At 52.8% G+C, this 27971-nt stretch overlaps 11 protein-coding genes across 11 annotated transcripts; 7 read left to right on the top strand and 4 right to left on the bottom strand.

Annotated features, from left to right (window-relative positions):
• The first annotated feature begins 1110 nt into the window (after window positions 1-1110).
• BKA58DRAFT_10461 (uncharacterized protein) lies at window positions 1111-6040 on the top strand. The gene is made up of 2 exons (XM_046163809.1): window positions 1111-1922; window positions 1976-6040. The coding sequence occupies exons 1-2, from the start codon at window positions 1374-1376 to the stop codon at window positions 5636-5638; spliced, it is 4212 nt and encodes a 1403-aa protein (XP_046030808.1). The 5' UTR covers window positions 1111-1373; the 3' UTR covers window positions 5639-6040.
• BKA58DRAFT_372424 (uncharacterized protein) lies at window positions 6009-7420 on the top strand. Its single transcript, XM_046169130.1, has 2 exons — window positions 6009-6542; window positions 6602-7420. Exons 1-2 carry the CDS (start codon window positions 6287-6289, stop codon window positions 7180-7182), a joined length of 837 nt encoding a protein of 278 aa, XP_046030809.1. The 5' UTR covers window positions 6009-6286; the 3' UTR covers window positions 7183-7420.
• On the bottom strand, window positions 7421-13575 carry BKA58DRAFT_350417 (uncharacterized protein). The gene is made up of 2 exons (XM_046168518.1): window positions 12966-13575; window positions 7421-12919 (listed from the first exon to the last, which is right to left on the bottom strand). Exons 1-2 carry the CDS (start codon window positions 13389-13391, stop codon window positions 7607-7609), a joined length of 5739 nt encoding a protein of 1912 aa, XP_046030810.1. The 5' UTR covers window positions 13392-13575; the 3' UTR covers window positions 7421-7606.
• Window positions 13576-13728: 153 nt separating this feature from the next.
• Window positions 13729-15283, bottom strand: BKA58DRAFT_328236 (ubiquitin-conjugating enzyme/RWD-like protein). Its single transcript, XM_046168120.1, has 2 exons — window positions 15083-15283; window positions 13729-15031 (listed from the first exon to the last, which is right to left on the bottom strand). The coding sequence occupies exons 1-2, from the start codon at window positions 15132-15134 to the stop codon at window positions 14199-14201; spliced, it is 885 nt and encodes a 294-aa protein (XP_046030811.1). The 5' UTR covers window positions 15135-15283; the 3' UTR covers window positions 13729-14198.
• Window positions 15284-15416: 133 nt separating this feature from the next.
• BKA58DRAFT_10575 (uncharacterized protein) lies at window positions 15417-17316 on the top strand. Its single transcript, XM_046163832.1, has one exon. The coding sequence runs from the start codon at window positions 15550-15552 to the stop codon at window positions 16918-16920; it is 1371 nt and encodes a 456-aa protein (XP_046030812.1). The 5' UTR covers window positions 15417-15549; the 3' UTR covers window positions 16921-17316.
• Window positions 16969-19977, bottom strand: BKA58DRAFT_10491 (aaa family ATPase). Its single transcript, XM_046163815.1, has 6 exons — window positions 19615-19977; window positions 19445-19567; window positions 18323-19393; window positions 17799-18267; window positions 17409-17744; window positions 16969-17348 (listed from the first exon to the last, which is right to left on the bottom strand). Exons 1-6 carry the CDS (start codon window positions 19780-19782, stop codon window positions 17017-17019), a joined length of 2499 nt encoding a protein of 832 aa, XP_046030813.1. The 5' UTR covers window positions 19783-19977; the 3' UTR covers window positions 16969-17016.
• A 350-nt stretch (window positions 19978-20327) lies between these two features.
• On the top strand, window positions 20328-22138 carry BKA58DRAFT_433709 (uncharacterized protein; the record flags this gene model as incomplete). Its single annotated transcript, XM_046173210.1, has 5 exons — window positions 20328-20395; window positions 20451-20874; window positions 20925-21120; window positions 21178-21318; window positions 21366-22138. The coding sequence occupies 5 exons, from the start codon at window positions 20328-20330 to the stop codon at window positions 22136-22138; spliced, it is 1602 nt and encodes a 533-aa protein (XP_046030814.1).
• Window positions 22139-22386: 248 nt separating this feature from the next.
• BKA58DRAFT_433710 (WD40-repeat-containing domain protein) lies at window positions 22387-23483 on the bottom strand (the record flags this gene model as incomplete). Its single annotated transcript, XM_046173211.1, has 2 exons — window positions 22387-23411; window positions 23477-23483. 2 exons carry the CDS (start codon window positions 23481-23483, stop codon window positions 22387-22389), a joined length of 1032 nt encoding a protein of 343 aa, XP_046030815.1.
• A 115-nt stretch (window positions 23484-23598) lies between these two features.
• BKA58DRAFT_372441 (uncharacterized protein) lies at window positions 23599-25311 on the top strand. The gene is made up of 3 exons (XM_046169131.1): window positions 23599-23926; window positions 23973-24073; window positions 24123-25311. The coding sequence occupies exons 1-3, from the start codon at window positions 23638-23640 to the stop codon at window positions 24882-24884; spliced, it is 1152 nt and encodes a 383-aa protein (XP_046030816.1). The 5' UTR covers window positions 23599-23637; the 3' UTR covers window positions 24885-25311.
• On the top strand, window positions 25312-27209 carry BKA58DRAFT_463964 (Snf7-domain-containing protein). Its single transcript, XM_046174890.1, has 2 exons — window positions 25312-25538; window positions 25587-27209. The coding sequence occupies exons 1-2, from the start codon at window positions 25330-25332 to the stop codon at window positions 26974-26976; spliced, it is 1599 nt and encodes a 532-aa protein (XP_046030817.1). The 5' UTR covers window positions 25312-25329; the 3' UTR covers window positions 26977-27209.
• BKA58DRAFT_10478 (ESSS subunit of NADH:ubiquinone oxidoreductase) lies at window positions 27195-27946 on the top strand. The gene is made up of 2 exons (XM_046163813.1): window positions 27195-27662; window positions 27834-27946. The coding sequence occupies exons 1-2, from the start codon at window positions 27397-27399 to the stop codon at window positions 27919-27921; spliced, it is 354 nt and encodes a 117-aa protein (XP_046030818.1). The 5' UTR covers window positions 27195-27396; the 3' UTR covers window positions 27922-27946.
• Window positions 27947-27971: the final 25 nt, after the last annotated feature.

The following is a 27971-nucleotide window of genomic DNA, read 5'->3' on the forward strand; positions in this document are numbered from 1 at the left end:
AGGTACGCGGGCGGTGAGGGCATGGACGACACGACTGTGAGCCAACAAAGCCGAGGACGAGTGGGGATAGAGCATCCGCCAGCAGCGATAGTCGAGGCCGAGCGCATAACAAACTCAACGGACAATGATTAAATCGTTGAAATGCCGCCACTCGAAAAACGAAGCTGTGATAATTTTGCGCCTTTAGTGATAATGGCACCAGCCAAGAGAATAGGAGTAGACAGGCGAAAGCGCGATCGCTCGCAGTTGCATCAATCGAATCACCTGGTGATATGACGCTCAGACGCTGTACGGTAGGCATGGCTTGCTTGGCCGCGACCTACTGGCCATACGGAAGGCAACCCGTTTGGTACATGTGCGACGTTGATAGTCGTCGTGTCTAGCTCCCTGTTGCGCGACGGACCACATGGCGGATGGTCGTTCGAGAGACCGCAGACAGTGGCGACGCACGTAGATGCAAAGGCGACTTGGCCTCGACAGTTGTGAGTCGGTTAATCGTGGGGTGAAACGGAGGGCTGCATTCGAGGGGTTAGGCTAGAGGCCGTCCCGCTTAAGTGCCGCATCCACGCTGGTTGCGAAATAGCGCAGCCCAATGCGGCTTAGTGCCTAGGGTTGGCATCGGGGCAGTGCAAGTCTTGGACAATTCGAAGGCACAACAAGGATGCAAGGCCAGGCTGGAGGCTCTTGTTTGCCTTTATGTCCTCTGCCTGGCGATCTGAGATAGTGGCTGCCATTCTCTTGCACCAGAAAGCCAGTTCGACGCGTCGTCTCGCCCCCTCACAGTCTCGACGAGTACCCAGGTACGCCAGACACGACCACTGCCATAGCCACCCCGACGGCGAATGAGCATGCGCAGCGCCGGAACACTGCCACCCTCGACTTGATAGGAATCCCCTCTTCAGCTTCTCCGTGTCCCTCTCTCGCGCAATCGCCCTGTCCGGAGACGCAGTATAATCAGGTAAGCTTCTTCGCTAACGCCCATCGCTCTTGCCGGCCGCCATCACGCGCGGTCGCAGCTTTGGCAATCGTGGCTGAGCAACTGCTTGTACATGTAAACGCAAGAGAAAGGAGCTAAACAGTCTGGCAGTACCAGACGCTCTCACACGCACTCGCCCGCCGGCACCTGCCTCCACGCTCTCTACTACGCGCAACCTTGGTGACGGCACAAGGCTGTAGCACCGCCCTCTCACCTCTGCCGCGACGCTCATAACCCGCATCTTCTATGTGCATGAGGACTCCTTGACAACTTATTCACCTCACCGGAAGTGCACGACTGACATTGCTACGCTTACGTCCATCGCTCGTCTGCCTGTCTGCACAGCCTACCACCGTCAGCCTCGCATCGCAGCCTCGAGGCCTCCTAGGCTCCCACCATGGCGACCAACGACGCCAACAACGGTCCTTCAAGACCACGGGCACCGACTATCACCATCGACACATCTGCTACCAACGACCCTGCCATGGGCGACTCAGTGCCTCTAGGAGAAATCCAAGATAATAGCAGACCAGCGGCATCTTTAAACAACGACAATGTCTCGCCTACGCACTCAAGGCAGCAATCACAGGAGCTGCGTAACGCGCACTCGTTCGATAGCAAAGAGAGCCGACCAACGAGCCCGCATAACATCAGCTCGCCGGTGACGGGATGGAACAGTAACGCCGGTCTGCTCAACGTACCCGGTGCGCGATCCCGGGGCAACTCGGTCGACTCGGCCACTGAGAATGGGGAATCTACTAGCACTGGAACATATGTTGCATCCTCACAAGGCGATACCTTGAAGGGCGACTTGGGCCCAACGGAAATACTAAATGATAAAGATGCTTTGAAGCCGGATCCGGGCACCGAGGCTGACTTTGAGGTCGAGAACAACAAGTTCGCCTTCTCTCCCGGACAACTAGGAAAGCTCTACAACCCCAAGAGTGTAAGTTTCCGCGTCTTCAGCGCATCCATGCACCATCTAACATGAATATGCAGTTATCAGCATTCCACGCGCTCGGTGGCCTAGACGGCATAGAAAAAGGTCTTAGAACCGACCGAAAGGCTGGTCTGAGCATGGACGAACAGCATCTTGATGGCGTCGTTACATTCGATGAGGCTACAACTCCGAGCAGAACAGAGTCTCCCCAAAAGTCGGCGCCAAACGGGGTTGCGCACACGGACAGCGCGCCCGCTGGCTCTAAAGAAAACGCCTTTGCCGACAGGAAGCGCGTCTTCAGCGACAACCGACTTCCCGTTCGGAAACCAAAGAACATCTTCCAGCTAGCATGGATGGCCTACAACGACAAGGTTCTGATCTTGTTGACATGTGCTGCTGTCATTTCCTTGGCTCTTGGATTATACCAGACTTTCGGTGTAAAGCACAAGCCCGGCGAGCCTGCAGTCGAATGGATCGAAGGCGTTGCCATTATTGTTGCCATCGTCATCGTCGTGGTTGTAGGCGCCGCAAACGATTGGCAAAAGGAACGTCAATTTGTCAAGCTCAACCGCAAGAAGGAAGACAGAACCATCAAGGTAATTCGTTCAGGCACGACTCGTGAAATCTCCGTCTACGACATTTTCGTTGGCGACGTTGTCAATCTGGAGCCCGGTGACATGATCCCTGTGGATGGCATTCTCATCCAAGGTCACGGCATCAAATGCGACGAGTCTTCGGCTACTGGAGAGTCTGATCTGCTCAAGAAGATGTCTGGAGACGAGGCTTTCAAGGCTATCGAGAGGCATGATAACTTGAAGAAGGTCGACCCGTTCATCCTTTCGGGCGCCAAAGTCTCGGAAGGTGTTGGTTCTTTCATGGTCACTGCGACTGGTGTTCATTCCAGCTACGGAAAAACGATGATGTCTCTACGCGAAGATAGCGAAGTCACCCCACTCCAGAACAAGTTAAACGTACTCGCAACGTACATCGCAAAACTGGGTGGAGCGGCTGCCTTGTTGCTCTTTGTTGTACTCTTCATCGAGTTCCTCGTCGGCCTCAAGGGAAGCGATGCTACCCCTGCCGAAAAGGGCCAGAACTTCCTCAACATTCTCATTGTCGCCATTACCGTCATCGTAGTCGCCGTGCCGGAGGGTCTGCCTCTAGCTGTTACTCTTGCCTTAGCCTTCGCCACCACCCGCATGCTGAAAGACAACAACCTGGTTCGCCTGCTCCGATCTTGCGAAACCATGGGCAACGCAACCACCATCTGCTCCGACAAAACAGGCACATTGACACAAAACAAGATGACGGTCGTCGCTGGTTCGCTGGGCACTGCGCTCCGGTTTGGCGACCACAAACTCAAGGCACCATCTGTGGAACCCGTTGATGACGGCAGCAAGGGCAAGGATGTGGTTGAGTCGCCCGTAGAGAACCCCAACGATGTCTCGGCTCCCGAATTCGTTGCGACCCTGAACAAAGATGTCAAGGATGTTCTGTTACAGTCCATCATTCAGAACACGACTGCCTTCGAGGGCGAGACTGGTGGCCCTGATCCTTTCATTGGCTCCAAGACCGAAACCGCTCTACTTGGATTCGCACGCGACTTTCTAGGCATGGGCAACGTCGCTCAAGAGCGCTCTAACGCCAACATTGCTCAGGTTATACCTTTCGATTCCGCTATCAAGTGCTCCGGAGCCGTCCAGAAGCTCGACGACGGTCGCTACCGAATGTACGTCAAGGGTGCTTCAGAGATTCTGCTTGGCATGTGCGACAAGATTGTCACCGATGCCAACAAAGAACTTGTTGAGACCTCTATGACTGGAGATAACCGCGAGACTCTGGAACAAGTCATCACTACCTACGCTTCTCGGTCTCTTCGAACCATCGGTCTTATCTATCGTGACTTCGAGAGCTGGCCGCCCGCTGAGTCCTCCAAGCACGAGGATGACCCAAGTCAAGCAGTGTTCAAAGATATTTCAAACAAGATGACTTTCCTGGCCGTTGTTGGTATCCAAGATCCTCTGCGAGAGAGCGTCCGCGAAGCTGTCAAAGACTGTCAGCACGCAGGTGTCTACGTACGCATGGTCACTGGTGACAACGTTCTCACTGCCAAGGCTATTGCTGAAGACTGCGGCATCCTTGTTCCTGGCGGAGTCGTCATGGAAGGGCCCACCTTCCGCAAGCTATCAAAGCGAGACATGGACGCCGTCATCCCCAAGCTATGCGTCCTTGCTCGTTCGAGTCCAGAGGATAAGCGTAGGCTCGTCAAACGCCTCAAAGAGCTCGGTGAAACTGTTGCTGTTACTGGTGACGGAACCAACGACGCGCCGGCTCTCAAGACTGCTGATGTCGGTTTCTCCATGGGTATCGCTGGTACCGAAGTCGCAAAGGAAGCATCCGCTATCATTCTCATGGACGACAACTTTGCTTCTATTGTCAAGGCACTTCTATGGGGTCGCGCGGTCAATGACGCGGTCAAGAAGTTCTTGCAATTCCAGATCACCGTTAACATCACCGCCGTCCTGCTTACCTTCGTCTCAGCCGTATCTAGCAACGACCAAACCTCTGTATTAACTGCTGTTCAACTGCTTTGGGTCAACCTCATCATGGACACCTTCGCCGCCCTGGCTCTCGCGACTGATCCTCCCACGCGCAGCCTTCTCGACCGAAAGCCGGATCCGAAATCTGCTCCTTTGATCACGCTGAGAATGTGGAAGATGATCATTGGTCAAGCAATCTACCAGTTGGTTGTGACATTTATCCTCTACTTCGCCGGCGAATCTATTCTTAGCTACGAAAGTGATCACGAGAGAGAACAACTCCCAGCACTGGTCTTCAACACCTTCGTCTGGATGCAGATCTTCAACGCGTTGAACAACCGCCGACTTGACAACCGCTTCAACGTTTTCGAAGGCATCACGCACAACTGGTTCTTCATCATCATTTTGGCAATCATGATTGGTGGTCAGACCATGATCATCTTCGTTGGTGGTGTCGCCTTCAAGGTTACCAGGCTCAACGGTGCTCAGTGGGGTTATTCAATAGTCTTGGGTTTCCTTTCGCTACCCGTAGGTGTGATCGTTCGATTGATACCCGACGAACTTATTCGCAAGTGTATCCCGGACTTCTTCAGACGCAAACAAACCCCCGAACTTGTCGTTTCGGACGATGATTACCATTGGAACCAGGGCTTACTGGAGATCCGTGACGAGCTTGCTTTCCTCCGCAAAGTCCGAGGTGGGCGTCTTAGCGCCATGAAGTTCAAGGTGCAACATCCCAAGGAGATGTTCACAAAGTCCCGCTCTAGCCATTCGCTGCCTGGCACCCCGAACAACGGTCCTCAAGATGATGGTTCTCCTGCACCTCCTACCCCGAACAGCCGCCGTCGCACCAGGTCCCGCTCCAATTCCGCTTTCGGCCCAGCTACTGTGATGGCTGGTATTGTCGCTGGTAGTGTCGCTGGTTGGTCGCCAATTGACCGCGGTCATGGTGACAACGACTCAATCAAGTTCAGCCGCGATGCGACCAAGCAAGACCTTGAGGCTCAGGACGGTATCGAAGTGCATCCTGATACCAAGTCGACTGATCCTATTCTGGCGCCCGATGCCAGCGAGTACCGTGGTCCTCCCAGCCAAAATATGGACACCACGCCCGAGTTCGTGGTAGGACCGTTCTCCGGCCATTCCGGCGACCACTCCAAGTCGACTGGACCTGGAACATGAGATCTTCTTTCCCTTTGCCCTATAATCCGTAAACGCCGTGTCTTCTAATTTCCTTTTGTTATCAACTTTACATTGTAATGCATGCTTCACGGTGTTCAGGAGTCTTTTACCCGAGTATGAGCCATACTGTACATACCCCTTGCTCTCTCGATGTTTCTTCCTCCAAGCGCTCCGCGGCCACCGTCTCGCTCACTGTATTACTGAAACGTATCTCTCTTATTGCCGCATCAGAGTGTCCAGAATTAGCTCTGCGCAACGATCTTGTTTCTTCTTCACTTCTACGAGCGTGGCAGTTCCGGGGTAGCTTTGAACATCAGGCAGCGATACCAATCAATGAAATTGAAAAGACAGAAAACGTGTTCCTCTATGACTGTGATTGAACGTTGGAAGTACTCTGTTGCGAGCAGGAACACGAATGTGTGAGCAAGAGGTGGGATGGCGCAATGCGCATGGAGCTTACTCGGCACATATTCGGAAACATGTCGCTTACGACGTCATCTTGGAAGATGCGTAAGTGCTGACAACATGACGCTTGATCGGTTCTCGGCTGCTTCCAACATCCACTTTTCTTTCAGGTAGACATTCTATATCATTTACTGCACTCCGCTATAACCATTTTGCCCACTGTCCTTTAATCTTGCAGTAAACATGGCCCACCACGTCCTCCTCATCGGCGGTCACGGCAAAGTTGCCCAAATTCTTACACCGCTCCTGCTGGCCAAATCATGGAACGTGACCAGCATGATACGCACTGCCTGTCAACAACCGGCGATTGAAAAGCTGGGACAGGATCAGCCCGGGAAATTAGATGTACTGGTCCATAGTGTTGCGGATGTAAAGAGCGAGGCCGATGCGAAGAGCGTCTTGGAACGGGTGAAACCGGATTGGGTTGTCTGGAGCGCTGGTAAGCACTTTCTAGGGCTGGTGTATCATGGACCTTCAGCGTATGCTCACAACGTATAGGAGCTGGTGGCAAGGGCGGCGCCGAGATGACGTTTGCAGTCGACCGCGATGCAGCCATAGCGTTCACAAAAGCCAGCATTCACACACCTTCCATCAAGAAATTTTTAACAGTATCTTACCTTTCTTCTCGCAGTGGCCGCGCGCCTTGGTGGAACGTGGAAGACTGGAAAGCGGCACAGAAAGTGAACACGGAAATCTTGCCAAACTACTTCAAAGCCAAGGTTGCAGCTGATGAGGTCCTTACAATACTTTCCCAAGACCGAGTGACCCAGGAAGAGAAAGATGGTGCGCCCGCTGATCAGCGCTTCTGTGGTATCAGCCTACGGCCTGGCACGCTGACTGAGGAGCCGGCTGGAAAGGTGAAGATGGGCAAAATTGGGGCAAGCGGTAAGACGAGCCGTGCGACGGTCGCAGAGAGCGTGGTTGGTGTTTTGGAAGCCGATGGCGTGAGGGGCTGGGTCGATGTCATTGACGGTGACGAGGAAATCGTAGAAGCTGTGAAGAGATACGTCAAGGAGGGGCAGGATGCCATTGAAGGAGAGGATCTGGCTGAGATGAGGGATAGGGTCAATAAGTTCTAGGGAAAGTCGCTACGCAGTTCTATACGTCGCGATGATGGTCTTAGGTGAACCTAGTTGTCTGGCAAATATCTTGCTCTTTATCATGTCTGCAAACTCGCGATGAAGCACCTGAAGTGCATCGAGATCGATCGACATAAATTATAAGTGCACTTTCTGTTCACTTGTCAAAATGCTCATTATACTAGAGGGACCAATATACATCTACTCTATCCTGAACTATCCGTAGCCCTCTTTCCATTTGCACATCGCGGACAACAGAAGCTTTAGACTTGTCTTTAGATTGATGCATGGTGAGTCTATTCTCAGCCTCTATGAATCGTCCCTCTTCTCACTGTCTACTGCGCCGAACGCCCGTATGGAAATAGCACAAGGTCCGAGGATCAAAGCACGACTACATGCATGTACAGTGGATCTTTTGTGTCGCTTATACTCCGGCTCCAGCACTTCCCTGACTATTCTGCCGCCTGGGTGCTCTATCCATGCCGTCAACCACACTTCCTCTCTTCCCCATATTATACATGCTTCCCTCGCTGCCCTGCCTGCGACCAGCTATGCCACTAGGTCCTCCAAACGTACTACTTAGCGTCCAGCCTCCTGCCGCCGGACTGGCATCCCTAATACTGATTGCAGGTGGCAGCCCCAAGCTTGGTATCTTGTCCTCTCCTACAGGCAATATTCGTGGAGAAGGAGACGGCGCGTGGCGGAAAGCATCGGCGTAAAAGTGGGAGAGGAGTGAGGCGTTGGAGCAAAAGGCTTCTACTTCATCTTTGACTTGCTCAGGAGAAAGGGATATGTTAGATGCAGATGCTGGAGTAGTCGCTGCTGATGATTTCGGATCGTGAAATGTGAGCGCGGTGTGGAGGAGACTGGCGTCTTGGACTGGCCGTGCCAAAGGACTTGCAAAAGGACTACGATGCGGGTTTCCACGCTCTACCGCGGGCGTCGAGGGTAGACGGCTGCTTTGACTTCCGTCTGTCGTGGCTTTCTTGTGTTCATACGGATCTACAGGCCGTATCCGACCGTTGTCTTTGGCACGATTGTGCGCAAGCCTGTTGGCTAGCAGAAGGAAGTTCCCATCGTCAGTGATCTGAGCGAGCAAGCCACCACTCTTGTGTATGAACTGCGTGTACTTGTAGTCGGGTGTGCCCCAAGAGTAAGTGACTTCAACGTCGGACGGAAAGGCATTCGCGGCTTCCATGTCAAGAACAAAATTCAGCCTCCGCAGTAGGAGCTTGTGATAAGCAAACTTATCAACCTTGGGGTACTGAGGGGAAAAGCTCGTTGAGTCCCACACTGCCTCAGGCTGAACCTGGGGAGGCTGCAATGCAAGTTTGACTGCATAGGGCGAACGGAAAGGATGATGGTCGACAATATCCGCTACCTCCGCGATGGGTACCTCTACCAGCTTCAAGCCGTACTTCTCCACACTCGTGGCCCAAGTGACGATAGCATCCTCAATGAGCTTCGCCGTGACGTTCATCCAGTCAATGCGAATATGATAACAATTGTCGGGATTGTGCAATCGGTCGTAGTGCAGGGAAATTATCTCAGGCCGATACGAACGCTTTCTGGGATCGACATCATAGCGCATGACGCGTGACATGATGACTTTTCGCTTATGCGGTTCACCGCGCGTTGGGGTCTTTTCACCCTCTTTGAGCGAACCAGAGCTGTTGGACGAAGAGTCGGCAGTACTGGGACGGGACTTGATATTTTTAGATATCAGGGGCGAAGTCCGAGGCGCCTCCGCAAGTGGGGTGGAAGGAACGGATTTGTCTGTCTTCCGCATACCAAACCACCCTGTTCGAGATTCGGCTCGGGGTGCCCTATACTCTGCCGCAATCTGGAAGAAGAAGTTGCCGTCTCGGAATTGATGCCGCCCCTGTACATGCTGGAACAGACCTTTCCTCATCAGCTCATTACCAAATTCTACCGCCTCATCTCGGGTTTCGATATCCTTGAAGTTCGAAAGCAGCCAGTTGGTGAGGTCAAACCCCAAGAAACAATTGTAGTGCAACTTCAGATGCCACCGACGATCAAGCATTTGAATCCCCTTTTCGCCCTGGAGATCTTCCGCAAGTTTCTTGAGGTCTATACTAGATGTGTGATACTTTTCCGCATCAGAAAAGATAGAAGTCTGGAATTCGCTGTCGGTATCATTCAGTAACGAGTGGTCTGGACCGGCCGCGACAACCGCCGAAGGATCGCGTGTGTGATACTCAATCGCAAGCGGATTTGGGTCCTTTTGCTTCACGATAGATGCTGGCTGGAAGAAGCGCTCTTCTGGGGGAATATAGCGAAACTTTTGCCATAGCTGGGTAAGCTTGCGAATGCCTTCAAGCCGTATCTCTTCGGGCGAGTCTTGCACCGGCAATGGCCTCCGATGCATAGCTGGTATGTCAACTGGAATCAGCACGAAACGAGCTCTCCAGAAGCGCAGGACTTCGGAAAACTCATCGTGATAGCCAGCCAAGAAAGTATCAATGATATTCCAGTTGTATTCCCTCCTTGGTGGACGCAGCACGATTTCTCGAGGGTCATAGGTATCCTCGAACGCAGTGCGGATGAAGGGCTTGTATGGAAAGGGCGTATCAATACCAGCAGTCGACTCCAGGGCCGTGGTAGGTTTCCTATTATATCTCCTTACCTCGACTTCTCCTCCGGCTACACATACTAGCTGGTGGATATTGTTTCCGACGCTCATGAAAACGGTGTCTCCGTCACTAGACATGTATTCTGGATCGAGAATGCTAGCGAGAGATTTCTCTTGTCGCCCAGAAAACTCAGCCACGGAAGAGCCGACAATGATTTGGAATCCGTGCGAGAGGCGAAAGGCAATCAACTCTTTGATGAGAGACTCTCGGCTCTTTGGTGCTTCCAGAATGTCGTCATCTTCATTCTGCGTAATCTTGTATGGGCTTTCGTTGTATTGCGTTGCTATCTGATCAACAGAAGGAAACCACTCGTGGGTCAAAGGTACTGCAGCAGGTGAACACAACGATCTCCACTTCACAGTACCTGTCCTCAACGTTCTGGGGAATACGTGGTGCCAACGCCGATATTGATTTTTGGAACTAATGACGTTTTTCTTCGGGTTGCAGGGATTGACTAGGACGGCCCAAGGAGCGATCGCACTTGTCGGAGACAGAGTCCGGGGGGCATCTCTAGCGCCTACACTAGAGGACAAGTCCGGCTTAAGTCCAACGTGCTCGCCTGCTCCTCGCGCTCCTGCAAGTAGGAACGTAGATCCGGGATCTCTCACAACTGAACCAGGTTGCGAAGGGACGTTGGATCGGTCGGATTGCGCACCCCTAACGGTCTCGATCGAACGGCTTGCGCGGTTGGAGGCGAGTGACTCAGCCGATGTGGGACCTGCACGCGATGCAGGTTTAATTGCAATCGGCTGTGATGGCTTACCTGCGGAAGTATGTCGAGTGCTTGCCAGTCTTTCAGCGATGGCACCCTTTTGGTTCTTCTCAACAGTCAGCATTGCCGGCTTCACTTTGCCCTGACTGATATCGATGGTGGCATCCCCAAGAGTCGGTTTAGCTGGCGTAGCTTTTCCACCAAAGCTCATCTGCCTTAGAAACCAATTTGAAGGTCTGCTCTTCAGTTCCGGTTGGGTTGTCGCAGCCGTCCCAGCATTAGTCACAGGCAACAGTCCGGCTCGCTTTGGAGGAGATGACCGCCTACTCGGAGCTGGCGAATCGCCCGCCTTCAGGTGCATAGCTTGACGGTGGTCGCGGGAATCTCCAGAGCCACTTCTCTTATGCGCCGCCGGGCGATCAGTTCCAACGACGCCTCTGGTCATGTTATTCTGCCGCCGCAAGATATCAGCTCGTGGCAAGCCATCTCCTTTAAGATCAGGCATACGGTATGTACTTCCTCGAGGAGATTGGCTTTCAAGGTCTTTAGATTTCTCATGCATAAGTTGCGGAAAACTTGTTTCTGGGGGAGGCCGAGCTGACTGTCCAAGTGACGGGGCAGTACTGCGGAAAGAAGAAGACAGACGCAGACTTCGCGACAGCTCCGGAGATCCACTTGTGATGTCGTCGCTTAGCCTTCGCTTCTGAAGCTGCAGCTGGTTCAACGTAGAGTGTCTTTCCATAAGAGGGGAAAAGACCCCGCCGTCGTATGCCTCCATCCAGGCCTTCTGGGCAGCTCTTGTCTCGTCCAGCTGATCGTCGGTGTATTCTTTGTCACCCCGCGAAGAATATGAGCCCGTTGCAGCTGCGGACGGCTTTACTGTTCGCGCAATTCGCACGCCCTCTTCGTTGGTCTCGAACAATTCGCGCAGATGATGCGGGTACATTGGATCTTCTTCTAAGTAGGGAATTGCAATGTCGCCAAGCTCGTTCTCCATGACGCCCATCATTTGCAGCTCATACAAACGACAACGTAGAGAAAAGATACGGCCCTTCTTGCGCGACTTTTTCACGATCTTGTCAGCCTTTCGTGGCTTTGTGAGTTCCAATATCTCTTCGGATGTTCCAGACCAAAAGGAGACATCCACCCAATACGGCATTGCGAACCTCCATCCGTCTGATGAGTCAATGGAGTTATCTGTCGCTATGCGTCGGACGGTAGATGCGCGTGACATGGAACCGAAATCTGGTTGGCTTTGGCGCGGAGTTTTGTCCTCTTCTGTGCGCGACATTCTCACGGCCGCGTGTTGCTCTTTGTCGTGCTCAGCCTTCACATCGGACACTGAGCGAGGTGTTTGGTACTTGAACAAGGGTACGGAATGGAGAGGCATCGGCGAGAGACACACGAGGTCAATGCCGATACCTGATCCGATGAGAGTATCCGTAGTAAGCTTGAGCATGTTGTAGTCGACTTCGAAGACCCCAGTACCTGGAGTAACAACGATGACCGAAATACCCGTTCGAACAAGGTCTCGGTCGATGTAATCCTTAGCGAATTGGGCTGCAGCCAGATTGATGGCTTCCAGGATGTTGCCTTGGCTTGCGGAAGAAGGTCGACCAGCTATGACAATATCAGTAGCCGTGTCCTCAGAGCTTGACTCCTTATCATCAGAAACTGGCTTTACTGGCTTACGGACCAGAGACACTTCTCGGAGAAACATCCTGAACTCTTTTTTGAGCTGATAGAGGATGTTGATCCAATCACCGCTAGCCATGTCGCTCACAACAACTCTGTAGTAATCTCTAAAAGTACCGGAATGCGAGTCCGAGCACATGTTGCTCGTCGTCCCGTCGGGCTGATCTGCCAAGAGCTCTCCGTCATATTGCATCCTCGTAAACAGGATGATAGTGACCAAGTGTCGCGCATTGATCCTCAACCATCTCTTGAACAGGTCTGGAAGGAACCCACTGACAACCTTGTTGAACATTATCTCGCCAGCGCCTTCGGTATCAAAATCCCACATCTCTCTAGACATTTGGATGAACAATGTGTATCGTGCAGATTCGCTGCGAAAGATGGGCTTCGATTTTGGCGAGAAGTACCCGGAATGGACAGACTGGCCGTTGATATATATGTGTTTGATCGTGGCCTTGATGGTACCCATGAATAGTAGTCGTTGGCCACGGTAGACGGTACGCTTGCTGAGCTCGGCAATGGCCATGCGCCACATATCTGCGCGTGCTAAGTACTCATCACGGAACACGATCTCCACGTGATGAGCTTCGTGAGTATCTTCATCAGCCTCCGTCACTACGACCTGCATCCTGTTGCGGAACCCGAATACCTTCGCGATTCTCTCCGATAAAGAAACCTTCTTGGTATTAGTTGCGCAAAAGATTACTTTGTGTAAATCTTACTTGTAGGTTTAGATACTTTGTCTTCAAGTCTGCAGGCAGCGGTTTGGGGACAAAAACATAGGCTTTTTCCGCATCGATTTCGCGACCACCGGGAATAGTCGAGCCATTCTCATCAATGGTAATCGTTATCGAGTCCCGACGATGCCTTGTCGGATGGTTGTCTATATCGGTACCCTTGCGCAGCGCATCGGCTTTGAAGTGTGTCGCATCTTGCGAGTGACTCTTGGATCCTGTATGAAAGTCCCGAACAGTGTGGTCTGCATGTATAGCCACGATCTGGAGGAGGGCACCAGCACTGGTGGGTAACTCAGGGAACTTCTCTCCATTAAAGATGATCTCATCTCTAGAAAAGTTGTCGTCATGAGTCCACAGAGTGCAAACCTTCTGCACTCGGGCCGAGTGGGGGGTTGAGGCGGGTTTCGACATATCGTTTGTTCCTTCTGCAAAGACGGTTGCTGGCTTCGTGCAGGATCAGGGACATGTTCGGGCTGCTCAGTCGCGTACACGCGGCGATAGTCGCGTCATGTCTGTCGTGCACGGATGATGAAAAGTCTCTATAACACTGTACAAGAGGTTTTCGCGCAATCAGCGGGGTGAATCACACTTGGATGGTCGCGTCGCGAAAGGGACCCTGAATGGCGAGGGCCCTCAAGGTGCAGATGATGCCAAGACGCTAATGGCAGGCTAACCATGGAAGTTAATCACGATCTCAAGAGACTCGCATGAGTTGGTCTTGCTGTGCAATTTTGCCATCCTGCGACGACAGAATAGTAAAAAGCCTTTTAGCAAGATGTGTGAAAATTGCCGTGACAAGATGTGATTTCGAATCGACTAACATATGCTTTATGTGCGACAAGCAGTATTTAATGAGTGTCATACTGTCGAGCTTCACGTACCTCAGACACCCCAGCATCTCGTGCTACCTGTCGAATTTGAAGCAAACACTAGACATAGCACATGTACGACTCTTACGATGATGGTCCCCATGAACACGCACCGCCAACGTCCCAGCTTTCTTTGATTCGCTTGAGGGAAGGATTGAGAAAATGCCATTTCATCCAGGGCTTTCGAACGACATGGCACGCGAGTACCCACCAGAAAGTTCAAGCAGAATAAAAAGTGAGACTCCACGAACATCAACAGACATTGCAACGCCAATACACCCGTGCTAATTTCACTGCGGCCATCTTACCATGACTGGCCAAGCAGAACCGTAAGCCTAAACTGGCTCGCTCATACGAACCTTTTGAGCACCATGAACAACAAAGCAGCCACTAGTCCGTAGATGCAAGTATCGATCCAAGCCAGGTCCGGACTACGTTGGGCGACCTGTTGGAGCGGAGGTGTGGGTCTCGTCCTTGTAGGTCTAACCGTAGGTACAGCAGAAGTGGGTCGCGTTGGGGTGGTGACCGGTACTGAAGCGGTAGATTCTGGTGGCGAGGCAGGTGACGCGGCTTCAGCAGAACTCTCTACTGCCCTTTGCTTGCCCTTATCCACCGTCTTGTCGTCCTGGCCTTCCTTACCCAGCTCGTCGCGATAGGCAAGTCTCAGCTCTTCGGGGACTTGGTCGTCTTTCCTCTTGCCTTCCTTCTCCTCAACCTCCTTGACGAGTTCCTCCCGCTCTTGCATGATGTCAGCATTGCTCTTAGCACAGCCAGCACATTTCCACGTGCCGCTGTCCTTGGCCATGCGCTCGCGTGCTTCCCTGCTGCATTCGATGCCGCCTAGCTGGCCCTTAGCATCTGTGTCCATGAAGCTCCTTATCGCGACAAGAGCTGTGCGCACGCCCCAAGCCGGTTGCCATGTTTCTTCATGATGACCCGATATGCTTAGACAGATTTCGCGGTTGACTTCGAAGCGGCCAGTGGGTGTGAGGAAGCGGAAAGATGGCGGGCGGAGAGGATACGTCGATGGGAGGACTATGCGGCCGTGGTAGATGCCGCCGGCGTACGGTGATGGCTCTGGCGGGCCGCGGATTGTGAAGTGCCATTCGAAGAGGTTGGTTTCTAAAGGTTCGGCGTGGTAGTCTGACGAGGGCGATACCGACAGTTCCGACGCTTCCTTTACTGCGACAATTGTCAGCTACTTTTCACCTGTCACGGCCAATGCTCGCGTACATATGCGCTTGATGGTCGGGTTCTTGGTGTTGAACTGCCCGCGGGTGGACATGGTCGCGGCGGATATGAGCTAGCGAAACTGTTGAGATGAGAGGTTGTGAGTATGACTAGAGGTGAGAGCAGGTTTTAATGTATGTATATCAGCTGCTGTGCGGCGTAAGTGTTTGAGCGCAATCACTCGGAATGCAACGTAGACAACCGTGACGCGCCGAGGCTGCGTCATTGGCAAGTACCGCCGACTGCTCGTAATCGATAGCCAGCCCCACTTAGCGCGTCGCGCCGGACACTTCGCAGAACCGTCGAAGCTGTGCTGTGGGCGGATTATCTTGCTACATGTAGCCTGCACCAAGAACTGCATGAGCGATTCGATAGCAACTCTTCTGTACGGAATGTGACTCGGGACATCACGTGCTCCCGTCGCTGCAGCATAAAGACGTGCCATTGCTACCACTTATACTTATCTCGCCATGTCTTACCATCCCCACGACCTGTTGATTGCGAAGTACTTCCCGGATGAAGACCTTTCCTCCATAGACTACGACTCGGTCCGGTACTCAGCTTTGTACATAGGTGCGCTTGATCAGGAACATATGGGTCTAAAACCTCCTCGCATTCCATGGCCACAGCCCCCTCAGCGCCCGGACGACCATCTCGAAGCCAGCGTGGAGCAATGGCGGAGCCAAGCGCTTCGGGCTATCGACACGCGCGTAGCTATCTTTACATCTCGTCCTGTCCCGCAGCACACAATAGCACTAGAAGCTATAGCGACAGAGTCTATGGCAACAGAGGACCTTGAAGCTCCAGTGACAACAAGTCCATCTGCTCCTACCCACCGCCTCCTCCTTATACCCGAGCTCTTGGAACTCATTCTTCAGCAAGCGACGGCTCAGGTTCAACATACCGCATGGGATGTAAGTCGTCTTTGGCGGTGTACAATTGAACATATCCTTTCAACTCAGTATCGGTCTCACTTTCCATGTCCTCCAGTTGAACAGGGCGGACGTATTGACATGACGATATGTTCGTCGTGGATGCAACCGTCGGACGATGAGATTGCAATTGTCGAGCACCGGACTACGGATGAGGTGCAAAGAGCTCAACACGAGCATGCGTTGGTCTGCTACCCAGCCAGGATTACCCAAGCCAACTCACTTTCCGAAGACGCCTATCTGGCCATCCGAAGGTCTTACGAACGTTTTGGTTGGACGACTGGAGCGTTCACCCCTGTAGCCAAAGATCCACTATGGCTAGACCTCAGCCAGCTCAAGATGAATCCTCACATCATGGAACTGCTTGGTAGCCGCATGGAGCTAAATTTCGGACGATGTGAAATCACCTTGAAGGCAGGTAACGACCAGCCTTGCCTACTTCGAGGATCGCTACCAGGCGGAAGCTTTGCAAACCTGATAGCTGATATGTTCTTGACGGAGCCTGCCTGCAAGACACTTGGCATATACATGCCTCAGTTGCATACGAATCGTCTGCGTTTAATTTCCAGAGTGTCCCATGAAGATGGTATCCGTGTGGGACATTTTCTAGGCGCACTTCAGCGGCATGCTGACAAGCTTCTCTCTACATGGCAAAAACAAGCCAAGATCCTTCGCGAGAAGATTCAAAATACACACTGGGCATCACTAAGCACTGACAAACAGCGGCTTAGCTCATGGATACATCATGCCTCCCCGACCTTCATCGTGTTTTTCGAACCGACCGGTGGATACTCTAAGACTGTAGCGCAACAGGCTTATTATTATGGGGGAGACATTCTCAGTGACTATAGGAACGAATGGCTCTGTAGCGTCACAGATGATCAGCTTAAGCTGGGCTCATCGTTATGATAGACGGCCGAGCTTGCTATCACTGGATACGCATTGGAGTACAGACCTGATGGAGAGGACACCAGCAGCCACTAAAACCTTTCCTACAACACCTCCTCAAGAAATTCCCTTCTGCAACCTCTTGTACATCTCCTCCTCGGCAAGTAAATCGGTCTTGAATTGCTTTGTCTGCTCCGCAACGCGCATGAGATGCTGCCTCTTCAACTTCCCATCATTCGCCTCATCCACCAGCGCTATACCCATGGCTGTCGACACCACATTTCTGATTTGACGGCCATTAAATTGTAGTTTGCGACTATCCTTCTGGACCCATTGCATAAGGTCCTTGTAATCATGAACGAGCTTCTTTCGGTGAAGTTGCTCGAGGAAGGATTCGAAAATAGCTTGTTGCTGGATTGGGTCGAGTTCTTCGTATTTGATGGCAATGTCTAACGTATGTCAGTAAGAGAAGAGCCTTTATGCGAGGTTTTGCTTGGCCAAAGACTTACGGATACGGCTCTGAACAGCAATATCGAAAGATCTCATACGGTTAGTAGTGAGAATTAAAATGCCGTCGTAGTACTCTAAGACGCGCAAGAGCACTGAGACCATGGCATTTCGCCTGAGATCGTTCTCCCCGCGACCGCGCGCTTCAAGGAAGACGTCTGCTTCGTCAAAGAGGAGTACGGCTTCCCACTTCCCTGCAAGGTCGAATACTTTTTGTAAATTTGCTTCAACTTTGTCGCCTTCGATTCCAATGTCAGACACTCCGACGGAAAGTAGGGGCTTGCCGGCCATGAGCGCCACACTCTCAGCCGTTAGAGTCTTTCCAACACCCGGGTGACCTATGTTCAAATTAGTGGCTGAGACATGCTATCTGACACGAACAAAACTCGTACCGTAGAGCATGATAACGAGACCCTTCCCCTTATCCGGCGCAAAGTCTTGCAAGCTCAAGGATTCACCTTTCGTATTGGTCTTCTTACCATACTCATGCGCTTGTACAGACCACCTGACCAGCTCCTTGTGGTCTTCGTCCAGTTGCAATTTGTCGCGGAACACACTTGAGTCTGCATCATTGGGAGGATTGAGCTTTTCCACCAGCAGCTGCGCCCATTTCTTCTGCTTCAGCGCATATCCGAGGACTCTTGGAGGACAATGCATAAGTTGGTCTGGCGACATGGGTTTGTCAGAGGCGTGCCGGTCCCAGTGAGTCTTGTACATATCTCTGTAGATTGGATTGGCGCGTTTCTCAGGCGAGAGATTCTCCAGCTGGCCGCGGAACTGGGGAAGGTCTCCTAGAATTGGAGTGTTGGGGGACAGATATTCGAAGAAAGAGGTAAAATCAACCATTGTGGTGCCGTCCACCTAGAGTCAAGTCAGAAAAGCTGTTCTGTGTAGTCAGAAGTACGCGATAACTCACTTTCTTCTTCTGGACGTATCGGGCCTCGCTGTTTCGTCCGGCGCCGGTGTCGGTAGAAGATGAAGTATCATCATCTGGTCGACGGCGGCCCCCCTCATCATCACCACTACCGATGAAGCTACGCCCTGTGTGAAAGTGTGCATCACCAGAGTATGTAAACATTTGTTTGCCTTTGCCAGGATCGCAGAGTTTGACAAACTTCTCCCCCCGAGCGATAAGCCGTTCCTTGAGGCGAGCAATTGCGTCCTCCGATGAGACGTTTTGCTCATCTGGGCTGCTATAATATTTGAGCGGGTAGAACGGTAATTCCACGATGCTCTTGCGATTAGAGCCCCAGTGACGGATCCTCATTTCAAATGGTACTCTGGTAAACTCTATGCCCGTCCAGTCGAAGCTGAAGCATACCAGGTCGAAAGTATGTTCTTCTCGTATGAAATAGTCGCACGAATCGACAGTAAAGATTTGAGGCTCACCTAGGCAAGGGTGTGAGACGATCAGGGTACCCGGCGGGAATAGCGTCCACAGGGCTGCGTGCGAAATGGTTTTCTCATCAACGAACAAGTTCCTTTCTTTGAAATACTGGTCGAGAGGCAGGATGCCTGAAGATGTGGAGATGATCCGCAGGAGCTCACGGAGATCAATTCGGGCTTGCTTTTCCTCAGGTGCCTCGGTCTCCACAAACCTTTTCGCTTCCTCTTCGGCCTCTGCCCACGTCCAGACTAGACTCGCGAAAGGAGAGCTCAGGCTCTTGACAACTTCATCCGTTCCGAATTTTGACGTTATTGTGCCAACTAGCTTCTGCAGTGGCTCAGACTCGATCTGGGCCTCTGACAGGACCGTTTCGATGTAGTTGAAACGGGGCCGAAACATGGTAGACTTTCGAAAGGTGAACGCTCTGCGGCTTTGAGGTTTGGGCCCAATCTCTTTCTTTTCGTTACTTTTCGTGATCTCGTCATCTTTGTAGTCGCCAGTGTCTGGATCCCACTTGTTCACAATGATGACGTATCGGGGCTCCTCTTCTTCCTCGATATCGGCCTTGTCAGCTGGCGCCTCGGGCTTGCCGTCTTTCTTCTACGCTGCCGTCAACAAGCAGACTTGCAAGCATGAGGTCCAAACGCATACTTGCGAGGCATGATCATCGTCGTTAGGGGTTGGAAGGCGTTCCTCAAGCGAAGCTATCTTCTTCAGAAGTAACTTTATGTACTGATCTTGGACCTGAGTTGTTTCCAAGGTTTTTGCTACGTCCTGTATATCCATCAGAACTGCAGATAGACAAGTGTGGCATGTCCTACAAGGCCTTCGTCTGCCCCAACGGTAGTTTCGTCCATCGCAGACTGCTGTGACATTTTCTGAAAGGAATAGAAAGAGTTGCGTTCGAGCTCACACACAGTGTGGAGAAGATTGTAGCGAGGGCCCTCTTGTGTATTCTTGGTGAACGCCAGATACGCGCCTGCCTTCATGATGCGACACCTCCCGTCGGCAACTGCGAGGCCCGCAAATCCATTGACCGGAAGTGGTCACGGCATTGGGGGCCATGATTGGTAATTCGAGATTACCCAACAAGATGACAGGGTTGTGTGCATCCGACGCGACACGAGAAGGAAGGCCGGATTGTCGAGTAGTAGGCACGGGTACTTCGTCCAATTGGTCTAACAGAGCATTCCTGTCCTTTGAGTGTCCAGGTTGGGTTTGAGCGGTTGGCGCGGGGTTGTCGCTGCAGTCATCTCACATGTGTCAGCCTATACACGAACACTCCTTGGAAGGCGCCACGCACAAGGCTGAGTGCGACGAAGCGCAAAACCTGAACTCTGATTCGTACACCCTCAGCCCCCAAACATGCATCGCGTATTGGAATCCTCAAGCTTGTCGCAACCCTGCATTGTAACCTATGCAAGTGTCAGCCTTACGGTAGTAGTAACAGGAAGGAGCCTTGCATACCCTGCTCTGTCGCTTCCTTGCAGTGTACTCACGCGAAAGTCGGCGCATCTCAGTTACGAACTCGACAATGGACATGATGCAAGATGAAAAACAACGAAGACCAGTGTCGCAATGGTTCCCAGATTCTGAGTGGGCGTGCGTACCCCGAGGGAAAGTCTGTGGATATTATGAGCTCGGCTGACTGCAACAGGAAGCATTTGCCGTTATCACAGTTCGTTGCGGAACATAATGGTTATTTGAGTAGCAAACTCAAGCGGACAGGGCTCGGAATTAAGTCAGAGCTTAGAGGCATTCTCAATTCCGTGCCGGAAAAGAATGAGACCACGTTGACAGAGTCGAAGAAAGAGAGTGATCTGTTGCAGTCGCTAAATGCTATGCCACTCCATGTATTGTCCACCTACGTCCATAAACACGCTGAAGACCTTGGGGCAGCGCATACTGCCCTGGACCGGAAGCGATCTGATGGCGTCCGAAAAACCTGGTCGGAGACGGAGAGGTTCGTCATGCAATTTGATAGATTCCTAAATGCCTATTCTGGCATTCTAGACATCGTCAAAACAGCCGACGCTCAATACGGCGGAGTAGCTGGCGCGACACTCGCGTTGCTTTTCTCGGTAGGTCACCATCACAAAAGCCGTATCGGAGGAGGGCTAACGTGCGCAAGACTGTGAAGTTGAAGATCAAGAACGAAGAAGCCATCGTGTCCGCAATGGAACAGATATCTGATCGTCTCCCAGACCTGGAGGTATACCGGAAGATTTACCCTGAGCCAAAACTAGGCTTGATGCTTGTTGATGCATACAAGGACATCATAATTCTTGCGCGAGCAGCGACAAGTTACTTTCTTGGGTCGACTTGGGGTACATAGCACCATTGTAGCATCCAGAGTTGAGTCCTTTTCACTGACGACTGGATAGGACGCCAAGTGATCAATTTCGGAAACCCACTTAGTTTTGAGGTCCTAGAACAAAACATGCGGGAGAATTTCCGCCGTATCCGGATAAGATGCGACGTCCTCCTAGCGCAACGGGTGGACCAGCTGGCGAACGAGCTAAAAGGTACGCATATTATGAATGATACATGTCGATGTGCTAAGAATCAACAGATAGTTACGAGCGTGAAGATAGGACCAGGGTCGTGTTGTTACGCGATGCACTGAACATTGGAAGTTATCGAACCGGCGATGCCGTTCTCTCGCTGAAGCAGTATCGCAAGGCGCTGGCATCTAGCTTCGATGATGATAGGCATCGATCGAAGCTGTGCAAATCGGATTTGATGACTGAGAGCAAGGCTCGCTTCTGGCAAGAGAGTACGTCCTGTCTTCTCATGCTCTCGGGCTGCAACGAAGAAGGCGTCGGTGAAGTGGCACTGTCCTGGCTATCTCCAGTGGCTGTGGATATCGTGCTTGACCGGCTATCTCAATCGCGACCAGTTGCCTTTGAGATCTGCACCAGATCAAGCACATGGGAGAATGTACTAGCGCGATTGATCTTTCAGCTATTAGAGAAGAATCCGGCAGTGGTTCGAAAAGGCCAGGACTGGTACGAAATCCAGTCGCATATTGCTTGGGACGGTGATTCAGAAGGAAAGACAAAGCATCTCTCAGAAGCCTTACGCAAGATCGTCGATTTACAGACAGAGGAAGTGTACATTGTTATAGACAGACCTGAGCTGAGCGAGGATGATTCCGTAAGAGACTTCGCTTCGGGCATGCTTCATTTGATCGAGCAAACGAGGAATGTTCTGAGAGCAATGATCATTCATCGAGCTGAACTCTGGAATTGGGAGGAGAACAAGAGAAGTGTTCTCGGAAAGGGTATGAGAGGCGACATCTGCCAAGCGCTTCGTATCGATCAATGCCGTTTGGAGAGTAATTAAAGTCAGTGACACAGGAGACGCAGCGGTTGTGTGGTAGCGGTGGCCTTGACATCGAGGTGCAGGAACGGTGGAGGGTCCTTGACACGTGTTAATTGAGCTGAAGCACATGCGTCACATTTGGAGACCAACCTCAGTTGACTTAAAATCTTCGGATCGGTAGTGGAAGGCTTTGGCCGTCTAAAGCTCGATTGATCAACTGGTATATTTATCTTGCAATCCCATACAGCCGTGAACATACATCATCATGCTTATTTTTTCTTGCCGGACGCCTCGGTCGCACTCAGTTCCCTGATGAAGACCTTGGTCACGCCATCAGGTACGTCGTCAACTCCGTCCTCGAAGCCTGGGCTGACTCCAATGGCTACATATTTGCCATCGTTGGAAAAGTCGATCGTCTGTACACTGGCAGGGAACTTCTGGTACTGTCGTATCCTTCTCTTTGCTACTGCGTCCCACAAAGCGACTATGCCATCTCCACCTCCTGTCGCGAAAGTGCCGTGGACTGGGTGGTATGCGAGCGCGTGAACTGGGTAGACGACGTCCTGGCCATCAACTTGTTGTCGGTGGCACTTGAACGCGTACTTGCGCGACTGCGACTCCTCAGATGGGTCGAACCACTCGACTGCTACACGGCCCTCGATGCTCGAGCTGGAGTATCCCGCGTCGTTTGGCATGCAAGATACGGCGCGCGTCATGTACTTCATGGAACTCTCCCGCTGCTGCCACGGCTCCACTCCCACTTCCTCACCGCCGCCTCTCTTGGCAGCCTCTGCCAGCTTATCTAACTCGTAGATGTTGACTGCGCGGCTGGCCATGGCGACGACTAATTTGGTGGGCGAGGCGGAGAGAGAGAAGGGCTTGGAAGGCAGGCGGATGGCAGAGAAGTCGCCAGGTTGCGAGAGGTCGTGGAGGTGCAGTGTCGAGTCCCATGATGAGGAGATGACGAGGTTGTGCGGCGCGGAGTAGAGAACATTGCGAACACCCTGCGAGTGTGTGGACATGATTGTCTGCGCGCCAGTCTCGAGGTCGATTCTCCGTACCTCCCAGTCAAGCCCACAGGAAAAGGCCTCGTTGTCGTCGCGCCCAAAGCAGACATCTAGCACCGGCGCGCGGTGCTCAAACTTCTGGAGCAGCTTGCCGCCGGGCTCAGCGTGCGTATCGTAGAGGTAGACATGGCGGTCCCAGGAAGAGACGAGCAGGCGTGTTGGGTTGTTGGTCGCGAACTTGACCGACGAGATGGGCTCCGTCGGGTTTTGCGCAAGCTCGAATTGGCCTGACTGGGTTAGTCTGGGTCTTGTGTAGCTATAGATTCGCTATGGTGAGGGAAAAGCAGCTTACTTGACATGTTGGCGGTGTGTGTTGCTGCGCGTAGTGGAAGCTGCGCGCTGAAGTGAAGCTCTCGAGGGCGCGGGAGTCCGCAAGCCAAACAATTGGGATCTGCGCTAACGCCCCTCCAAAAGTTCCCCAACTTGTCCCTTGTCACGCTCACACCAACTACGATGCCCTTCGCCCAACTCGTCATAGGCCCGCCGGGCTCGGGCAAGTCGACGTACTGCGATGGCATGCAGCAGTTCATGGGCGCCATCGAGCGCAAGTGCTCCGTCGTCAACCTCGACCCCGCCAACGACCACACGTCGTACCAGCCCGCCGTAGACGTCCGAGACCTCGTCACGATAGACGAGATCATGGAGCAGGAGACCCTGGGCCCAAACGGGGGGATTCTGTTTGCGCTCGAGGAGCTGGAACACAACTTCGACTGGCTGGAAGAGAGCCTGAAGGAACTAGGAGGTCTGCGACAGCACTCGACGCTTCGGGAGTCTACTAACAAGCTTAGATGACTACATCCTCTTCGACTGCCCCGGGCAGGTCGAGCTCTTCACACACCACGGTTCGCTGCGGAACATCTTCTTTCGCCTACAAAAACTTGGGTATCGAGTATTCGCCCACCGCCCATGGCTTGCAACTGGAGGCTAACATGCGCCAGCTCGTCGTTGTACACCTGACCGACTCCATCATACTCTCGCGACCGTCGCTATACGTTTCCTCCCTCCTACTCGCCCTGCGCAGCATGTTGCAGATGGACCTGCCTCACCTCAACGTTCTCACCAAGATCGACAACCTTCGCAACTACCCCAATCTACCCTTCAACCTCGACTACTACACCGAAGTTCAGGATCTCCAATACCTGCTGCCACATCTCAATCGCGAACAGACTTCCGGCATCCCGGGTCCCACAACAGCCGGCGCAAACGAGAACGTAGATCTAGACGATGACGAGCCGACTTCAAAGTTCTCCGCGCTGAACAAAGCCATCGTAGAACTCGTCGAGGACTTTGCGCTAGTGGGGTTTGAGACACTGGCGGTTGAAGATAAGAAGAGCATGATGACGCTGCTGCGGGCCATCGATCGTGCAGGTGGCTTCGCGATGGGTGGAATAGAGGGCGCAAACGACACGGTGTGGCAGATGGCTATGCGTGAGAACGGAGCAACTATGGATGCTCGGGATGTGCAGGAGAGGTGGCTGGACAGGCGGGACGAGCTCGACGAAGAAGAGAGGAAGGCATGGGAGGATGAGACCAAAGACATGCGCGACGCACCACCACAGAACGCTTCCCAAGCACCGCCTGCCGCGAAACCACCTACAAAGCCCAAGGATCAAGATAGTGATGACGACATGGACGATCTTGAAGAGATGCGACGGTTCATGGAGAAGAAAGACTCAGGCATCAATGTAGTCAGGAAGTGAAGTAACGGTGCGCTAGACCATTAGGCAGCGCAACGACCGCATGCCTGTTCAGCGCGCGCGCTCTGACGAAATAGTAGTGATGTTGGCTCTTTATGAGCTTTCATGACAAAGACTGTATGGCTCGAGTATCCTGTCCACACAGAGTGACGATCTAAGCGTCGTGGCGGCTCGCAAGCTTATAGAGAGCTTCCAATGCTAGAGATGGGAGCACTGCTTGAAGTACAGGGAATTGCTTGAGCCGAGGAGTTGCATGCAACCACCATCAAGGAAGGCAAGGCACTTAGTCCAAGTTTGGATCTTGAAACAACGCGTCGCGTGAGCAAACATGCACGCGCCCGCACGGCTCGATAGTCGACTATTGTGTAGAATCTGGCCCTGCACTAGACCCTAATCGATACCGTCTAATCTCATCGTATTGCTCCCTTGGCTGTTTTTGACTGCGCACATGCTTAAACGCAAGCCCTCGCGCGACCTGGTCCCCAGCGGCGGCCCCCACGTCTCCATCTTTAGCGGCGACCCCACGCTTAGTCGTCATAAGCGGAAGCGCTCGCTCTTCCGCTCCCAGCACAACAGGGCGCAGTGGGTGCCCGAGCCAGAGCGCGACATGAGTGAAGTGCTAGAATTCGTCCTGCAACATGAAGACGCCTTCAAGAAGTGAGTCCAGCCTCTATCGGCGGCACCCTGCATTGCTGACTAGCACAGCCAGTACCGCCTTGCATCGCTCTATGCAGACTTTCGGCAACAGCTAGAGATAAACCCGGAAGGCTACCATGCAAACATCGCCGCGTGGACAAAGGCCCTCGTCGACGCCTCACGGGCGGGCGTCATCCCGAGGCAGGGCACCACCCACGATCTCCTGAACATACGAGCAGCCGACGAGCTCGCGCGAGCCTTGCAACATCCGCAATATGGCAAGCCCACGTGTCTACCGGCCGTCTTCCATGAGGCAGTGCAGAAGAAGGAGATGATACCTCTGAACGACTTCATGTCGTCAAAAGAGAGCATATACAAGACATCATGGATACCTTCGCCATGGCAGGTGCTTCAGTGGAGCTTGCGGCAGGTAGGGGTACTGGGGCAGGTACGGGCGCCGGCCAAGATGGAGGTGGGGAACTTCGTCGTCGTCAAGAATGTCGAAGTTGCTGCGGACGAGATACTCAAGAAGATGAAGGAGCACGTATCTACGGCCGATCGGGTACTATCGAAGACGGATTTCTTGAAACGTTTCGCGACTATACTGAATCCAACTGCACCACTCACAACGAACGACCTCAATATTCTCCTCGTCTTCCTCGCCCGAGACAAGCAAGCGATATCTCACAACGATCAGACAATCAAATTCAAGCCAGAACATGAAGCTGTGCCCCTCCCCATCACAGAAGAAGACACCGCTATTGCCAATCTTCGCGACACACTAGCGAATATCAATGCGCAGATACCGCCATTGATGGAGAAGATTGCTTTGGCTGATGCAGCCGCACGGGAAGCCGTAGTTGCGAAGCAAATGGTTCGCGCCAAAGCTGCACTGCGCTCCAAGAAGCTTGCCGAAAACGCTCTCGCTCAACGTTCCGATGTCGCCCTCCAGCTCGAGCAAGTCTACACAGATCTACAACAGGCCGCCGATCAGGTCGAAATTGTCGAGGCCATGCGGGCTGGTGCAGCGGCCCTCAAAGGTCTCAATGAGAAGGTTGGTGGTGCAGAAGGTGTTCAGGGTGTTGTCGATGCCGTAAACGAACAGATGGCGACTACGGAAGAAATCACGAATATCATCAATGAGACCGACCAGCCTCTTGATGAGGGCGAGATTGACGACGAGTTCGAAGCACTTGAGAAGGCGGATCGCGAGAAGCGCGAAAAGGAAGAGGCCGAGAGGACTGCTGCAAGGCTGGCGGAGCTTGAGGCAATGGAGAAGAAGCGCAAGGAGAAGGAAGCTGCAGACAAGGAGCAACGACAGAGGGACGCTGCTGACGCGGGCAGAACGGAGGAACAGGTGGATGAGGCGTCTCAGAGCATGGCGAGGATGTCTTTTCACCAGCCGGATGATGAGATGGAAGATCCTGAGGAGGAGAAGCGCACACTTGCTCATGCTTAGGCATTCTTTGATTGTTCCGCGCTCCATTGGTTTATCTGCATAGCATCGGCGTTCCGGGCTCTTATACCACAGATCAGTTACCTAGGTACTGATGGTACACTACATACTCATCATTCTGAGAGAAATATTACACTTCTTTATATACAGTAACGATACACTTGCCGGATGAAACATGGTCTTTTGGTTGCAATTCAACTTTTGACACCGATCCCTGTGAGCAGTTTGACGTCTTGTTGCTCCTTCGCTCCGGCGCCACTAGCCGCCACCACGCCAAGCAATCGCAAGGAACGCGGAACCTCACCTTGACGTCGACACAGCCAGCACCTGTCTGCACCCATCACAACCCTCTGCCCCTACGCCGGGACCGATCCAACCACATTACGCCTACCTCAGATTCGACCCGCGAGCCTGCAGACCACCATGAACTCCGTCCGCGCCGCGACCAGCGCCTCGCGCACCGCCCTCACCGCTTCGGCTCGCACAGCAGCTCCCCGCCGAGCCTTCTCACAGTCACAAACGACGCGCTCAGGTCACGGACCTAGCTACGATCCCCCATCCGGATGGCTCTTTGGCGTCAAGCCCGGCGAGCAGTATGAGAAGGAGGGGTGGGAGAACGCCATGTACTGGGGCTTTGGAGGAGCGTGTGCGTTTGGCGTTGTTGCCTACGCTTTCAAGCCGGATACTAGGTACGTGCAAATCTCACGTAGAAGGGAGATGGACGGGGATAGTGCGGAATGGGTAAAGAGGTGGATTAGGAGGAAGGAGTCACAAAAGGACAAGGGAATCGAGCTCCAAAGGAGCGGCAGCAAGAGCACAGCTGCGATGGTATGATCGTACAGAAGCTAACACTCCACCAGCATCCAAACCTGGGCCCTAGAGGAGGCGCGACGAAGACTCGAAGCCGAGGGTATTCTCGCAGACCCAGACACCGTCAAGAAGGAGTAGACGACACCTTCAGCAAGTCAAGTGAGACCCAGAACATGGGGCGTAAGTCT

The sequence above is a fragment of the Alternaria rosae genome, assembly GCF_020736505.1.
Source record: "Alternaria rosae strain MPI-PUGE-AT-0040 chromosome Unknown BKA58scaffold_1, whole genome shotgun sequence".
Lineage (NCBI taxonomy): Eukaryota > Fungi > Ascomycota > Dothideomycetes > Pleosporales > Pleosporaceae > Alternaria > Alternaria rosae.